Source organism: Amphiura filiformis, chromosome 14, assembly GCF_039555335.1.
Source record: "Amphiura filiformis chromosome 14, Afil_fr2py, whole genome shotgun sequence".
NCBI classification, from domain to species: Eukaryota; Metazoa; Echinodermata; class Ophiuroidea; order Amphilepidida; family Amphiuridae; genus Amphiura; species Amphiura filiformis.
This window is the reverse complement of record NC_092641.1, coordinates 3797955-3816423: the sequence shown is the minus strand read 5'-3', so window position 1 is coordinate 3816423 and position 18469 is coordinate 3797955. Positions and strand designations below refer to the sequence as shown.

At 36.5% G+C, this 18469-nt stretch overlaps 1 protein-coding gene across 1 annotated transcript in view; it reads left to right on the top strand.

Annotated features, from left to right (window-relative positions):
• The first annotated feature begins 1569 nt into the window (after positions 1-1569).
• Positions 1570-18469, top strand: part of LOC140169615 (uncharacterized) — a 33795-nt gene continuing 16895 nt past the window's right edge. The window contains exons 1-9 of the mRNA XM_072192880.1: positions 1570-1623; positions 2505-2573; positions 4995-5066; positions 7584-7655; positions 8858-8935; positions 11611-11676; positions 12709-12789; positions 14091-14177; positions 17225-17293. Of these exons, the coding sequence (XP_072048981.1) occupies positions 2542-2573; positions 4995-5066; positions 7584-7655; positions 8858-8935; positions 11611-11676; positions 12709-12789; positions 14091-14177; positions 17225-17293 (557 nt within the window). The 5' untranslated portion in view covers positions 1570-1623; positions 2505-2541. The remainder of the gene's footprint in view (positions 1624-2504; positions 2574-4994; positions 5067-7583; positions 7656-8857; positions 8936-11610; positions 11677-12708; positions 12790-14090; positions 14178-17224; positions 17294-18469) is intronic.

Below are 18469 nucleotides of genomic sequence, written 5' to 3'. Positions count from 1 at the left end.
AAATAACGCAAAAATCAACCATTTTTAAGTTGATGTCAGTTTCAGAGCTGGTGCCTTTACCGTGCATTTTGTGCTTTCATTCAAAATACATGGTATCTCGTGGACAAATAACGAAATTAGGTATCGCAGCAAAAGGACTTATAAAAATTAAACCGTAGTCTCGATTTACTTTATATTTTCACAGAAGGTGACAGAATGGGAAAGTTTGACTTGGTTCTTGCATAAATATCGATTCTTTGCTCTATTGCACTTTTTTTTTGACTCACCCTGTATTTGGCAAAAACGTTAGCAAAATATATTTTACAATAACATTTTGAAAACATTTTAAAAACATTGTTGCAGTTTTAAAACGTTTTCAAGACCTTTATAACTTAATGTTATTAAAATGTTTTTATCTAAACCAAAACCAAAAATATAACCTGTTTAAAACGTTTTGAAAACGTTTTTGTGTTTGCTGGGTTAACACTCGATATACAGGGTGTCCCCTAAAAACAGAACCTCATTGCGCCCCCTTTTTCTCCTATTTTAGGAAAATTAATCAAATATAGTTTGATATGTACAGATTCCTTTAATTGTTAGCTTTAATAAACCAAAAAAAATATTTCAATCGGCTCACAACTTTTGAAGATATGCTCTTTTAAAGAAATGTACCCGTTGTTCACACTGTCCACGTAAGAGGTTTGGCTACTTCAAAGATTGAAAAGGAGTACAAGTACCATGCATGAACATCTAACATTCCTCAATGATAACTTTATAAAATAACAACTTTATTTAGGGAATGGGCTTTACCGGTGGGCTTACGGGCTATGGATTTTGTAAAGTGTCATTAATTTGTGGGCAGAATGGATGTGAGATTGGACTTCTTTTTCTTTATGCCTTTTTGTTTTATTATGTTTTTCTTTCTTTCTTACTTTGTTGTTTCTTGCTTTCTTTCTTTTTTATTTACAACATAAGTCATTTCTCCTTTGGGAATAAAAGGTAGTCCTGAAAAGAGCCGTTTGGTTTGTCTTTGGTTCTTCTGATGATTTTGTGGAGTCTCGTACATAATGTGATATTAAAGGAGAGTAACATTTGAATGTAAGCATCGATCGACTCATTTTTTGTAACATCTCCTATTTTTAAATTTGAAAAACCCGCAAAATTATATTCAATTGATCTGATCGACCCACCCTTGACAATCTAATTCTGTTAAATATATCAATTGAAAGACGTGTATTACACTAGTGAATGTGTTCCGAATCCTTATGTTATTCTATTTTCATGTCATTAACCGTGTATTTCATTTTAATCTTTGATGTAGCCCAAACTCATCCGTAAACAGAGTGAAAAACGGGTACATTTCTTTACAAGGGTATATCTTCAAAAGATGTGAGCCGATTGAAATAATTGGTTTGGTTTATTAAAGCTAACGATTAAAGGTTTCTTTGCATACTTTTCCGAAATAGGAGAAAACGAGGGCGCAATGAGGGTTCTGGTTTTTTTGAGGGGAGACACCCTGCATGAGATAAAAATCGTCAATAATTGCAATTATACCTGTGACTCTTCGGTTGTAATTTTTTTCAGGAATTTTACAAATAATCATGTCCAATCTCAGTTCAAGCTACCGTTATCACTAACACATTTGTAAGTACATAAAAAGAAACAATATCTTATACTACGTATTTTTCAAAAGAGTCACATGGCTAAGTGGTCACGGTGGTCACGGTGGTCACGGTGGTCACGGTGGTAACGGTGGTCACGGTGGTCACGGTGGTCACGGTGGTCAATTGTATTCATTTCTACAGTTATCACTTGTTGCACCAGCCTTCGTGTTTAAATTATAAGGGCTTTTATAGCAGGGGTGTAATTATGAAATATGGGAAATGATTTCACGATTTATTTAATGTACATGTTAATCAAGTCATTAAGGTTAGGAACTATTTTAAACTGTTGCGATTTGGTAGTTCACAGCATCTTGCGAATGGTAATGAGCTTTGGAAAAATTACATTGATCAATTCATAGCGAGTGTGTAGAAGAATTCAAATATTACAGATATAGTTTTGTAGGTCCTGTGGTTCTTGAGTTATGTTGTAAAAAGGGATGAAACAACAGCACTTTTGTAAAACGTACACAACTCATTAACAACAATAAATCAAGCAAGTTTTCAAAGTATATGATTTGTAGAATGAACTATTGTAAAATATGAAAGTGTTATTTTTCAATTATATATTGATTAACATATTTAAAACCAACAATACATCGTGTACCCTTAAACCGCAGCTATACTACATGTAGTATTACTAGGTAGAGCTGACGGTTTGTCGCTGAGCAAGTGAAATCTGGGAACGTTCACAGTAAGATCATGTGATTTCCAGATGAACATTCCTTTTCATTCGGAAATGAGTGTGCTATCCAAATGTCAGTTGCGATTTAAATGAAATGTCAAATCTTGCATGTCAAATTTACACCTTGATTCGAAACTCGACTAAATAGGTTGCGGGCTTTCTAATTTTTTGATTTCCAGGTATGGCAGATTCAATAACTTGACAAACATCTTCGGCATGTTTAATGGATCCAAGCATTTGAAAGTTATGTAAGTAACAGATCAATATATATGAAACATGATCAACCATAACGAATGGATGAATGGTGGAGTAGTTTAAAACAATATTTTTAGGAGGACACTTATAATAATTTCCTAAAACACAATGCAACACAGTTGCGGTACTTATTATTTTGATCAATTACTATGCGACCACCTCAAATGATATCACTTGGAGTTGAAAGTTACATGAGCATATTCATGTCTGCATATAGATATATATTGTATAATGCTGTTAATTAAGCATACTGCAGTTACTGTCCGTTTTCCTATACACAATACACCGTGCTCTCACCATTGAGCTGTGACCTGTACAAATCGTGCCATGTTAGAAGGATAGGCATTTGCCTAGTTAACGTCAATGTGTGAAAATAACCGGCCAATATTAAAAGTACTCTCAAAAACTTCTAGCAAATATATTTCTCTAACATGACCTAAAATTACAGCTAGGTTAGATGTTCAGAAATATGCGTACTTTGGTAAAACAGTGAGTGAGGGCAAGGCATAGCTAGCCAAATCCCGTGTTAATTGAATGGAGATTTGACCAAAAATTTTGGTAAACGGACCGCTCACTTCTGAAGAATGCCACACGAAAACGGTACAAGCTACATTTACAATACTCTCTGTTCGATCATCATGATGAGTTTCTTATATAGTATGCCGAAATTTGGTACTGTAGGTGATTGACAAAGGGTCGTACTTTGCTGATGAGTAAGTGACAGTGAATGAAATAAAACATCACGATTTTCATCACAAAACAAAGTAATAGGCCTACAAAAGAAATACATTTTTCGAGAGTGATTAAATAAAACATCACGATTTTCATCACGGAACAAAGTAATACATAAGACATCGTTTGTTTGATTGCAATCAACCGCGACAGTTCGTCTCACACACATAACAATGCACTGCGATCAAATAGGTTGATGACCAACGCACTGAAGGGTCTATTGTTCTATTGTGTCCGATTTGAGCGCGACATATTGGAAAATGTTGCCAATCAATATTCATGAGAGTGTACATTCAACGTCCAGTTATCGAAATTGGGTGACATGTGTTTGGCAGGTGTGAAATATATCTGACTGGGTGTTTTAATTACGTAACGTATTAAGGTTTTGGCATCATTAAATGGCTGCCTAGTGCTGTTATATGCTTAGATTCTATAATAATAATTATTATTTTCTTTATTCATTCCTTTCTTTTCCTTTCTCTGCACTTATTCTTTCGTATGCACACAATTAAGCAGTGGCGTAGATTTATTTTTGACAATGGGGGGGGTTAAGTACCCAGTACAGTACCCCTTATGGTACAAATGCGCGGGAAAATTTTAGCATAGGCCTATTGAAACTAAACTGGTGAAATATGGGACAAACGTGGAATTAATTCGCGCAAAGCGCTAAAAAATGGAATTTAGAGCCCTGTGACTGCATCGCTCTCCTTCTACCTCTCTCTCCGTCTCCCCCTCTTCCTTTCTTTTTTGCGCTAAATGGATTTACCCCCCCGGGCCCCCAACTTCACTACCTCAATTGGACCTGGCTTTTAAAATGGATATTCGTGATATAGAAATCCATTTGATTTTATTGAACAGGCCTATATAACCATAATAGCTGCGAAGTAGTTAATTATAGAAAGTGACACAGATAGACCTATATACCTGGCAGCAATGACACGTTGTTACGGGTAATCGATCAGCAACTCTATTGAATTTATTTAAATGAGGCGCCTAAATTAAGATGGGCGGTCAATAATTCTATGTCAACGGTAAAGTGTGTTTTTGTGTGTATGCGACAACTCGATCACACCCTTGTGTGGTATTATAACAAAAGGTACCTCTCGTCCATGTAGACGCTTTCCCGTGACTTTTATTTGATCACTTAATGACAGTGGCCTGCCTATATAGCGTTAATACGCTGTCAGGTCAGTTACCGATTTAATGGCGGAAGCCCTTTGTCTCGAACAAAAGGTACCTCTCGATGAATAGCGTGTCGGGAACTCCAATTGGCACAAAGGAACAATAGGCGTTACATAATCTATTTCCTCTCCTTCCTATATAAGCTCCTTGTTGATGACAATATTTGATTGAATGGACTGCACTGCGCCATGATTACGGTGCACCGGTTCAAATCCTTTGTTTGGAGCCAATCAATAATTTCACGTACAGCCTCTATGCAAATTAGAGTTTACACACGCTGCAGCTAGCTGGGGTAATCGATCGAAGCTGGTTGCGGTTAGTGATCGAATGCATGAGCTTATTTACTTTACTGAATCGATTTACTGGATTAATTTCCTGTTAACTGGGTTTAATGCCACAAAGGTCGAATCGGGCTTGCCACGGACCATAAGTGCATCATGGTAATTAATTAATTAATTTACTTTTATTATTATTTTGTTTACCAATTACATAATTTGCAGAAATCTGGAAGGAAATCAAATCTCTTCAATTAAAAGAGGGACTTTTGCTTCTTGTCACAAATTAACTACTCTGTAAGTATTGGTATGGACATGTAGGACATTACATTATATTCCTACTGATTTACGGCATTGTCTTGTCACTGTTTTGTATTGTATCAGGGTACCTACTGTTACTATTCGGGAAATGCCTGTCATTGAAGGTCACACAAAGTCACGTGTCTATAAGTGGTATGTCAAGTATATGACCTGAATTGGCATAGGTGCCATTTTGTTTCCTACATGATATTATTCCCGTGTTGTAATACGTAGATATAAAATCACATTTGTCAATATATTTACTATTTAAAACTATACTTTAGTTCATCTGAAGTTTGGTAGTGACGTATGTGCGTATTTCGCTCGCCGCAATATCAAATCGCGCGCGTACGGTTAAACGCCCTGAGTGTACACGCACGCGTACATGGGCGGTTTGTTGACACGCTTGCGGCGCAAACGCGAAGTAGTATTGACGTCACTGCCAAACTTGAGATGAACCAAACTATATAAGTAGATAATACAATATATTCTATAATAAATCGATGGGATATGACGATGATTGTTAGGGTATTTTATGCTTAATAGAATCAGACCATCTATCTAGCCATGATGGGATCAACGGATCTTGAAGATTCATAGTTACAAAACATTTCACTCATGTTCTATATAAATTCTGCACAAAAAGTAACGCAGCTGTTATAAATACACCTATAGCTTCAGAACTAATAATTGTTTTCACACGATTTCAACATGGAGAGTACGATGATTTATGTACGCGCATTTTGATACCCAATTTTACTTTTAACTTTGATTACCCAAATTTAAAAGTTGCAGCTATTTGTATTGATATGAAGTAAGCGCGAAGATAATGGCGGGCTTTACGTGCTACAGTGCTGGCATTATAACCATTGATCGCTGTAAACTGCAACTTTTAAATTCGGTATTATTATTCTTTAAAAGCACTACTGTGTTGTTAATATTGAACGACATTTGACAAATGGGGTATCAAAATGCGCGTAAATAAATCATCGTACTCTCCATGTTAAAATCGTGTGAAAACAATTATTAGTTCTGAAGCTATAGACGTATTTAGAACAGCTGTGTTACTTTTTGTGCAGACTTTAGTTGTTGTGCGGTATAACTATAAATCATTGCAATCATTTTCATGAACCTCGGTGACTTGGTTTTGCATTGTGGGTTGAACATTAAAATAAGTCTAAATCAAAATGGGCTATTCCATTTAAAAATCCACACTCCCCCTGTGGAAGATTTTGGAAATGTCTTCCACAGAAGGAGAATGAATTTCAAATGGAATTAGAACAATAAACCGCTACATTTGAAGTCTATTTGAATTTCATGCACCCTTTGAAAAAAGGGCGGGTGATTTCAAATAGAGTTGGTTAATGTGCTAATTGCATTTGAAATTCGTACTCCCTCTGTAGAAGATATTTCCGAAATCTTCCACGGGGGTAGTGTGGATTTAAATGGACTAGCCCAATGTACTAAAAACATCATGGCCGTGGTCATGGTGGTGGTATACCATCTCTTCCCACTTCCTGTAACCCAAGGTCACGATTTTGCTCTTATGAACTCTCACCATCCTGATTGTATCTGTTTACAATCAAAGTATTTTCCGTTGCACTCAGGGCAATTGTCATTGAAAATGATTCATCTGTCATAAAGGTAAACTCGTCTGTGCTCGGATGTAACTTTAACTTTGGCCGAAATGTTTTTAAATGACACCAAGTTTTGGTGATGTCAAAGGACACATTTTGAGAGTGGGGGATTTCCTATAGGGGCAGGACGTTAGTTGCACCTGCGCTAAAGATCACGTTTCCAACGTTGCAAACATTTTGGTACTGCAAAAATATGTTGAGTAGATATCAAACTAAAAATACGATAAAATCTAAAAAAAATTCTTGTAATATCGCAAATGTTTTAGGGGTGTCAAAGCCCCAATCTATCCCATAGTACAAAGTATATGCGTATACAAATTACTTCGGGTCGTTTAAAAAATCAGCGAATGTTGCTGTTTTCTCGACCATAGATCTGAATTCGCCACTTTCCATGTTACAGCGTAGTAAATGTATCTCATAATCAGCGGTAACGTTCATTATTGAATGATCTTTATATACGTAATTATTAATAACAGCCAATCGTGTGTATGAGCTTATTGTACAGACACCATTGCCTTGTATGGTATAATGGTTAGGAAACTAGCCTATGAATCATTAGATTGTGGGTTTGAACCCCAGTGGATAGTTTGCTTCTCTTACTGGTTGCATCTTTATAATTATGTTTTAAATAACTGAAAATCAGAAATAATTAATCGAGTACAATGTAGGTGTGATGGGTTCGCGGACCTGCCGATGCATTACTAACTTTTCGATGCGCACGCATCTTGGTGGAGCGATGTGACCTTTAGACCTCAAAAACCTGCACTTGTTTTCTTCACGGTGAGTGGGTAAATTATCGCTGTGTGATGCATTATCACGAGCTTTTTTTTTGTTGATATATAAAGAAAAACTAATTGTTATTTTGTGGCATCAACAGGCACCTGTCATATAATAAAATACAAGACCTTAGTCCGGGATCCTTCTTGGGATTGAACAAGTTGCGAGTCCTGTAAGTATCTTACAGTGGGTGAGCCAAATACCGTAAACGTTCGCCTAATGGCGCTATGGGCTCCCTTGACATAAGTGGAATTTTAGGCACAACCTAAAAGTTCCTTTCCATAAAATTCCCACAAGCAAATAAGGGCACGGAACCTAAATTATTATTGGGATTTCAGAGGAGGGAGCTCTCTATTTGCACATGAAATTTACCCCAAGGCAAAGGAGCCCATGAGCGCGAACGTTTACGGTACAGGGTGTCCCCCAAAAAAGAGAACCCTCGTTTCGCCCTCTTTTTCTCCTATTTTTGAAAAATTGATCAAATATATTTTGTTATGTAAAGAAACCTTTAATCGTTAGCTTTAATAAGCTAAAACAAATATTTCAATCGGCTCACGACTTTTGAAGATATGCCCTTTTAAAAAGAAAAGTATACGTTTTCACTCTCCACGGATAGCAAACAGAGTGGTTGGGATGGGTCTTGCTATGGAGTGGCCTGCAAGATCACCAGACCTCACACCACTTGATTTCTTCCATTGGGGCAAAATCGGAGATCTTCGCAAACGTATTACTGCTGCATTCGTAAGTATCCGGCGCACAAGGATGGTACACAACGCAATTGATGCAATGAGGACCAGGGCTGAAACCTGTATTCGCCAAGGAGACAACCAGGTAGAAGGAAGAGCAGCACATTAAACTCACTTCAGAAGAACCAAGGACAAACCAACCCTTTTCAGGACTACCTTTTATTCTAAAAAGATAAATTACTTATGTTGTAAATAAAAATAATAAATACCTATGGTTACAGAGTTTATATTATAGAGAAAGAGCTACATGGTGAGACATGCTGAAGCTTTTATCCAGCAGTGGACTGGCAATGGCTGATTAATGTTAAACCCCTGGACACTACTGGTCATCTAGCAGCATTTCTTGAAGTAACTCATAACTTCAAGTGCTCATTTCAATTGCCAATATATTATGACTAGGCTTTAAACTATTTAAGGTCAATGTTGCATTTGCAGATGATCTTATGGTGATCTTATTAATACTCTCCTTGTTTGGTTTAAAATTGGACACAATATTCATTTTGGCCAATCGGCAGGTAGTTCTCATGGGGTTTAACGTTTTGAATTCTCAACAGTTTGAATTATGGTGTATATTGCTTACAAGTTACAACCACTATTTACTTACTTTCTTCTTTTATTTTATTTGAAGTGATATGAACGGCATACGACATACAGCTTCAATCAAGGCAGACATGTTTAGTGAAATTCGACAAACAATTCACACGCTGTAAGTGAAGTTTTTAATACTTGTCCCTACATGTTGATACTTTAAGTGTCAGGGATATGTATACATTTGAACTTGGTTTATTTATGTACAAGCATGAAAATGGATTTTTACCAAGTGTTTTTGATGATTTGTTTGTAAAACAGTCTAAAATCCATGACTTAAACACCAGAAATAAAGATCGTCTGAGGCTTCCTTTTATCAAAAGAGCTTTCTGTGAAAAATCCATCAAATATGCAGCTACTAAGTTATGGAATAATGTTGATAACAGCCTAAAAAGTTCACCATCAATTAATCAATTCCGCCATGTATTCAAAAAACATCTTATGCAAAGTTACTATTAACTCCTATTGTATCTGGTTTATATGACCACATTGGATATTTATATTTTATATTACTTATTTGTGTTGTGCATTTTCTTATTTACTATTGTTAACTGTTATTTTTCTTTTTTATGTATTTAGGTTAATTCATATCAAGATATGACAGCTTACTGTTACTTCATTGAAGTGACAGTCTGCTGCCATGTCAAACATTGAAGTGACAGTCTGCTGCCATGTCAAATGATGAATTAACCAATCAAGGGATCACAGATTTTCAGGCCTCTCCTTGGCCTTTCCTGTGATTCCTTCACTCTCACTTATATTATGATTTTGTATGTATTCTAGCTTTTTGTAATTTGATGAGTGAAAAAATAATAAATGAATGAATGAATGAACAGTAACAATAGTAACAGTGTTGCCAATCTGCATCCAATGCGCCACGTTATTTATGAATCGGTGTCACTAGTGACAATGTGCTATACGAGGCGTAAAGAAAGTTGACTTTTGACCCCAAGTGCACTGAATACACATGACCAGATATACCTTCCTTTGTTTTATTTTTTTTTAAATAACTAATGTCATTTTAGAATTGTTTGTGAAGCTTTCATGATTACGTGTTAATCCAATGGCGACGACGTAACAATGGCGATATCGCATCATATTGCAGTGCGTAGCCAGAACGTGCGGGGGATATGGTACCTTAGGGACCGTTCACAAACACTTTTGACGGGGAGGGCTGATGCCAAAATGGGGGGGGGTTAAAATGTTTATCCCTCTTAAGGGGGCCTTAAAAAATCAAATTCATTTTTCTCGTAGGACATGAGTTTACACTATTTTCTATGGGGGTTGACGTACATTTTTCATAGCCGAAAATAATGCGAGGTCCAAAAGAGGGCCCTGAAAATAAAATGTGAATTTTTCATTTTGCATCAGCCCCCCCTTAACAAGTGTTTGTGAACGGTCCATTAGCAGTTTAGAATAAAAATATCTTATGGACCACACACCTTAAAAGAACTATAAAAGGTACGAGTATAAAGGTTGGCAAAGGTGTGATGATTCAACCTTAAGGGCTGGGGTATGGGCAAACTTGAAGTACTGGTAACTGGATAGGGGAAGTGTTACCCCAAATAATAGAGGCAGGTAGTGACTGGACCGCCGGGTGCGAATATGTATTTAATTTGGATGGTTCGTGTTTGTTTTAAATTTTAGGACGTTTTTCCAAAATGTGATATTTTTGGTGATATTTCAAAAAAGCGACATGCCAAAGACAAATCTTTGGGCACATACTGTGTTATTATTAATACAGTTGTTTCCCACATACCTACTTTACCATTCGCTTTGGTGATTTACTATATATTTTGTGACTGCAATTTGGCGTTTTCAATGCGTTTTAAGCTTACCATGAAATTAAGGCTGATATCTGGTCATGCTCCTTTTAGAATTTCTGTCTGATCGTCGGCTTTGTAGGCAACAGAATGCAGATTGGCTCACGATGGATGTCGTATTCCTCTATGTGGGTCTCTTGATGATATAATTACTTTGTATTCATTGTAATAACATCCAAATTTCGTCTGGAAACAGGGTTCCACGCTGATTTCGGGACAGCTGTAGTCTTCGGCGCGGAATCAAATCTCATAAAAAGGGCACGATTGGCGAGTATATTTTTATGTTTCCCGCACGAAAGCTTGCGTCTACGTCTATATTATACTGCTTTGGAAACGTTGACCTTTGACATTATAGGCTTAAATAATAGAATGTTTGGAATTTTGGAACTAAAATACTACATGTAACTGCATTCTGCATTATATATTTATTTATTTATTTATTGATGCCTATTTATTTACTTGTTTATTTACTTACATATTTATTTATTTGGTAGATTAGTAAGTAATTAGTAATATTCCATGATTCATCGGTTTATTAATGATTGTTGATAACTTGAAAACTTGAAAACTGAAAACTTGATTGCTTGATCGATTGATAGCCAATTCACATATTCCTAGTTTATGTGGAACGTCTATTTGAATAACATCGTATATTAGACAAATATCAGTATTGATTTATTCTATTCAGCAATATCAAGGACTCCTATCAAACTTCTCGCAGCAAATAATTAGTTGGCTTAGTAGTAATGCATTTAGTTTCAGAACCGAGAGGTCCCGGGTTAGCTTCCCAGCTCTGCCTACTTTTTTTTTCAAGGCTGGGAAAAAATTGCAATTTCTGAACTGCTAACTTATTTGGCGCGCGATCTGAGCTAGTCTTTTTCTGATGGATGTGTCTCTTACAGGCACACTCCCTCTGAAATCCAAACCAAGTTCCCGCCCTTTATACATCCCTTAATATAATTTATTTCAGGCACTTCTCTATTAAAGGACTTAATGAGATTGAGCCTGGGGCACTGAACTTTTCGATCGTAGATCTGTGAGTAGTACTCTAATAATTGAAAACTAACAAACTAATAAACAAAATATAATAACAATACCGTAAAACCCCGTCTACAAGCATATAGAGTGCTTCTGATGAAAGCTACATTAACCCAGGCACCATTATGGAGTTCGAACAAATAAATTACGGATCCAAGCATATGCAAACAAGTATTATTTTAAGACCAATCCATTGTATTGGTATATTTACGCTTGCTTTGAATTAATTTAGCTTTCATAAAAAACACTCTATATGCTTGTAGACGGGGTTTTACGGTATTGTAACGAGTCTTGTTTATTGATGGTCGAGTTAAGTTATAATGTCATTTAAACCTAGAACTACGGAGGGGGAACACCCTCCCCCTCCCCCTCCACAAAGAAGAGGCGTGATTACGCCCAAACGACTTAAGCAAAATCTTAGATCCATCCTTTGTGCTCATTTTAGTGATAACATTTTTACCCCATCACCTTACCCCGGGTAGGACCGGCCATCAAAACTGACCATGAAGGGGGTGGGGGTGTTGGTGAGGCCCACCATTGGTTTCTACAGTAAAATTCATGATTTTCAGCTCGCTCAATTTTGCCTATACTTTTGTACATAGCCAGAATTTTCCAAATTTGCATTGGCGCCCTCAAATTATGACGTCATAGCGATATTATGTGGAGAATGTTTGTACTTATTTTGGTATAACTGAATAGAAGAGACCCTTAGCTATACATTGGTACCAAATATAACGGCATATATTGTTGATAATTGAAAGGTTGCAACAAACCCCCTCTTCATTAGTCTGTGTTACATAATATGGCTCAGTAGTTCTAGGGGTTACCCTTGTGCTCATGGGCCATTTTTTGTAACACAAGCTACGAAGAATGGGGTTGTTTGCAATACCCAGTATTTTCAATATTAAACGTCAAAATGTCGTTATACAAAAATTTATTCAAAATTGTCACAGAATGTTCATGTAAGATATTTCAGATTTTAATCTATTAAAATGCAGATCTTTAAATATGCATGATTTATTTCTTACAGGGGTTTTAACACAGGAAATATACATTCCTTTCCCGGTGGAATATTTGCGCCATCAGAAGGTGACTTGGAATTCGGCGATTTGTAAGTATAAAACAGACGAGGATAAAATGTACTCTATACATAATGATACAAAATGATATGAAAATATTAATTTATTATAATCATACTACTGGGATTTGGAATAACCACTATTTTATTTAATACCGAGCACTACACCGATAATGCCGCTATTCACTATAGGCTCAATACCACTAATTATCTGTTACTCGGTTATCAATGGAAAAATGGCTAATTTCGGGCTGAATTTTCTCATATATTCAGAACTCTCACAGTTACACGCCACCAATATCGGGTGAAAGTAGATGATTTAGATACCAAATGATCAAAAACTCAACATAGGTTGACCCGAGTCTTTTCTTGTTTTAACACACTGAACCGTAAACACCTTTAAATATTTACTAAAAACCTGCGAGTATGAGGATATACAGAGCGGTGCAAACGACTAGGCATTGCGATGGACTTTCGTTCGTACTCGATGAGTGTCTTTAAAATTTTCGTAAAAAGAAATCCTTATAAAGAGCAGCGGCGCGTAGGCCAATGCGCTGAATCGTCGTCAAATACTTATTCGCGCGGGTTCGTGAGACAAACCCTTTTTCTTAGCCTTATAGGCAACCAGCTATACAACTATATGGAATTTCAGTGCAAAGTGAGAACAACAAATGGTTGACTTTTTGAGCGAAAGCAATTGATTATGTTTTACAGCCACTGTAAATTATGTCAAACTATTTATACAGAAATATCAATCTTGTTCAAGATTTTGCTTGATTGACCTGTGATCAAGTGCATTGAAACACTATGGCACCTGTCACGAAATAACTATGTCTAAAATAATACAGTATCCAATCGCCCATTTATTCTTTGGACAGATATATATACATAATTACTGTAAAATGATGGCCAACATTCTTATATACTTTATTACCCACTGATCTACTACATTTGTCAACAATTTATCTAATGCTAATACATTCTCAGCTTTTATGATGTAGGTGTAGTTATTTATTTATAGCCAAAGTATGTCATCGAAAAGGTCCGAATAGCTCGTACAGCTCCTTCGTTATTCATAAGCCTCATTTGAATGCATGGTAATAACAAAATAATTGGTCAGTGGCATATATCCGGTATCTCTATTTTGCCGCAAGGACGATTTCCATAATACTTATGTAAATTTTGTTCCTTTATTGGCAATGGTCGAGATCCAATGCCACTGAGTCAACCTGTTTCCCAAAGATCGTTTGAAATCTGCTATAACAGATTTAACAACGAGCGAGTTATCATTATGTTGTTAACTTGAACTTTAATTCATTATTTCATGTTTTTAGTTATATCAAGGCTGGCCTTTCTGCAGATGAAAAACTAATTGATATATCACCAAAGGCATTTGATGGAATACGAAAGATAATAAAACTGTAAGTTGGGACCTTTTACCCACTTCCCAATTATTTAGCAGCATCGTGGGGAACACCATATACAGGTGTCCAAAAAAAAACACCCTTACGAGTATAAACAATCTAAAAATGTATTTGAAGAGATAAACTTAAGCGTTGTTGCAAGACCACTTCTGCGCTTTTCCTTTATTCAAGTCATACATGTAGAAACACTCGCTACCAACTATCTCATTTGACTCAATTTGTGGACAAGGGGTGTCCGTATGGACCCAACCTCAAAGGAAACAAATACAGGCACATAATAATTCTTTACTGGACACATTGAGGTAAGTTAAGGGGTACTACACCCCTCGATAAATTTGTGTCTATTTTTGCATTTTTCTCAAAAACTAATAACACAGTGGTAACAAAAGTTATGTATATTATAGGAGCAAGGAATCTAATTACTACACTGGAATTTCAGTGACCCAAGACAAGCGGTTTGTTATTTATGATCAGAAATAAGGTACCGCTACGATGTACCTCGTTTTCTATCATATAAACTGAACCGCTTGTCTTGAGTCACTGAAACTTCAGTGTAGTAATTGGATTCCTTGCCCCAATAATATACAGAACTTTTGTTACCAGTGTGTAATTATTTTTTGAGAAAAATGCAAAAATAGTCACAAATTTACCACATGGGTGTAGTACCCCCTTAAACAAATATATCAAAGGGGTGCATGGCGACCCATCTTCCATCTAAACACAACACACAAAAAACCGTCATAATTCTAAACCTGCATATGTTATGAAAATTTGATTGGAACGATCGTGTGTAGCTCTAAATTGACAAAATTTTGATGCATTTCCAAAAGATACAAATCAAAACGATCACGCAGTCGGAATTGCTATATATAGGCATGGTCAAGCTCGCTGTGTTTATCTCCAATTGTCCGTAGGCAGGCTATTATGGTGTGTTAACATTCGCCAAAAAATTTGCCGCATAACAAATACATAAGGATACGTTTGAAGACGGTTGAGTTGATAAGCAGTGAAGCCTGCCAAGATGGAATTGCAGACGCCGCGAAGGAATCATCGTATTAACCAGACATGATGTTGCTTGATCAGAAAAGTAAAGTCGAATGCAGCCAATACGTCTCAAAGATAGAAATGAGGAACGGCAGATATAACTGATATGTTCAGACAAAAACAAGTTTGATCTAATCGAACACCGAGGCACTTAACAGATTTTTGAAAGGTGATATCAGAGTCCTAAATCCGTATAGTATTATCTTCAATCTGGCTAACGCGAGAAGCCGTACCAACGATGATGATAAGCTCCGTCTTATCTGTGTTGAGCATGAGCTTATTACTATCCATCCAACACAAAACAGCATCAATACACTCTTGAATGGACATCTTAGTTGACTCAAAATCCTCAGGCATGCCACTTTGAGATATTTCGCTATCATCGGCGTACTTATGAAAAGAGCAATGGTGCTGAATGATGACGTCAGAAAGCGGGTGATAATATGTGACCGTACACCACGAATCAGCCGTAATGTCAGCCCGGTCAATTTTGTTTTATTTCGTGTTTATAAAATATATATCATAAGCTTTAAAATGGTATATCATTTGACTTCAAATGATATCCAGAAGCGGGGTTGTGGTTTGTTGAACTCTGCTCTTTCAACAAAATGGTACTTTTTTCGGTTCTACATGTGTCTCTTTTTTCACATTGCTGGTAATAAATATAGAACAGTCATAATTGGCGGACATTTCAAATCATCCCCAAGTCAAGGAGGTTCAGGAATGTCCTGTCATTGTTAATTGTTGGTTATACATACCTAGACAAAATACAATGCTTTGTAACCCACCACTTGAACAGGATTTAGCCAAAGCAAACAAAGACTATTTAAGGATTCTATAGAAATAGGTAAAAGACTGTTATCCTCTTCAGCAATAGGATTATTGATTTCTTTAAACGGTGTTTGACTCGCGCTATCAAATAAGAAACATGTCGCAACAAATTGAGGTACCTATGAATACGACCTTCACGCACATTTTACACTGTAACTCAGAATACAATTAGCTGACTTTACGGCTCATTCGTAGTGTACGGCCACATATAATGTAACGAAAACTGGCCCAAAGCACGGAGCATTTAATGAGGGACCCCGTACAAAAAAAAAGGGTGGGGATTTGAAATCGATCTATTGACAATGACAGATTGTAAGTGTTGGGAAAAATAGAAAATAGGATGTAAACCAATTTAGGCGTATCAGCCATCTTTGACATGAGATAAGTTATATTTCATAATCTATGAATTAAGCTCTACATTTTGAAAATTTTTCAAGACGCGTATGTCATTAATTAATTAGATATTATCACTAATTAAGTTAGGCGTATCTCACGCAATGGGACAATTGTGTACAACATACCCTATTGTTTGGACAACACACACCGACATCGTCTGGTAATAATTACATTGTACAGCAGATAAACTAAAATCAATACCCGGGATTGATACACATGTAGGATATGTGTTGAAAGAACATGATAGTCCTTAGCTAGCGCATTGAAAAACAACCGTGCGTTTTGAAATCAAAACCTGACAAAAATTCAGATTGTATATGTGCAGAATAGAAAAAAAATGACAGCTGCCCTCATTCGTAAACAATCGGGGTAACGAAACATATCACGTTACAAGCGCAATGTGGACCACTGGTGGAGGCGGTCTAATGCACATGACGTACCAGGCTCACTGAGATCTACAGAGGTCAGTCACCGGGCTATTGTCAATAGCCTTAGTCGGATGTCCCTCGGCCCATTATAGGTCTCAAAACTATTAAACAGGTCCGCTCGGAACAAAATGCGTGGCTATTGTTGAACAAGTGGATTCGATCTACCATCATGGCGATTTCTGCCATGAAGATATCGGGGCGATGACACTGTGGAACATGTATTTTTATTTGGTAGTTTTCATGGGGAAAGGGGGTATTTCGCCTCCAATGCTGTTTGAGGAAACACTTGGTACTTCAGAAATTTGGATTATTAAAGTATTGTAGTTTTTTTAATTTAATATACAGTTGGATATGCGGACACAACTTGAAATATCTACCAGACGATTTGCTTAGAAACATTGAATTTATGGCTGTGTAAGTATCTTTGATTCTGATTATGATACAGTGGCGTTGCTAAGAGGGGTGTGGAAGGAGGAAGGGCAAGGGAAGCTTCCCTAAGAGAAGTATTGCCCCTCTTGTCCCAACGTGGATGCTGGCCGTATTGATATTTAAGATTTGGTGGCTTTTTAGGTGTACTGTTTAGCCAATTTTTAGCCTTTTAAATAACACGCTCTAAACGGGCTTAGTAAAACACTACAGAAGCGTTCAAATATGCAAAATTTCCTTCTCGCTGCGCTTGCATCATATATCTAGACCATAAGCAATTTTTTGTACGCCATTTGAAAATCCCGGGGGAGGGGGGCTCATAATTATTGCACAGCACCTAACAAGTTGACCTTGAGTTGTGGAGACTTAATGTAAAAGACTGATCATTGATCACTGATTGTTGCTTGAAATGATAATCTCTCTAGCGCTCAAACTTTATAATTGTACTCTAGTTGGTCTACGAAAAAGGTATAAAAATCAAAACCACTATTCCCTCCAATTATCCCCTGCTGATAGAGATATCAACACGATGTGAAAAGTGTGCCAACAGGTTCCATTGTGCCATTATTACATAACATAACATAACATAACATAACATATCTTTTGGCTTGTCTACTGTGGTTTATCATTGGGGTAGGCTTGTCCAGCTGGGAGTTAGCCATAGGGGCTAATTACCAGTAATTGGGCCTAGATTTATATCCTGTTTCATAGAGCAAGTGGACTACGTATTTTGTTTCTACCTAATATAGCATATTTATTCCGTATATTATATTAAGGGGATAATAATACCATGATTTTCATCAGTACCCCTCATCTTTTTTGTTGCAAATTTATGAAGTACATAAATATGTTCATCACCTCATGTCCTGAACTTATAAAATATCTCTACATACAAAGTGCTTTTAAACCATTTTAATAAATCATTTTAGCCCTATATATTTTTTGTTTACTGTATCCTAGTAACTCAGATGTGTGTTTTATAACAAACCATAATTTATTCTATTCAAGTAGACTACATGAATAGAATACATTAAATCCTGTTATACTCTCTACCCCTCTCTATAGAAAATTTATTCAGCGATACATGCTAAATAACACTGAATAAACTAAATAAACTCGTCCACAATGGATGCATAGTAAATTAAATACTATGTACCTTCTATA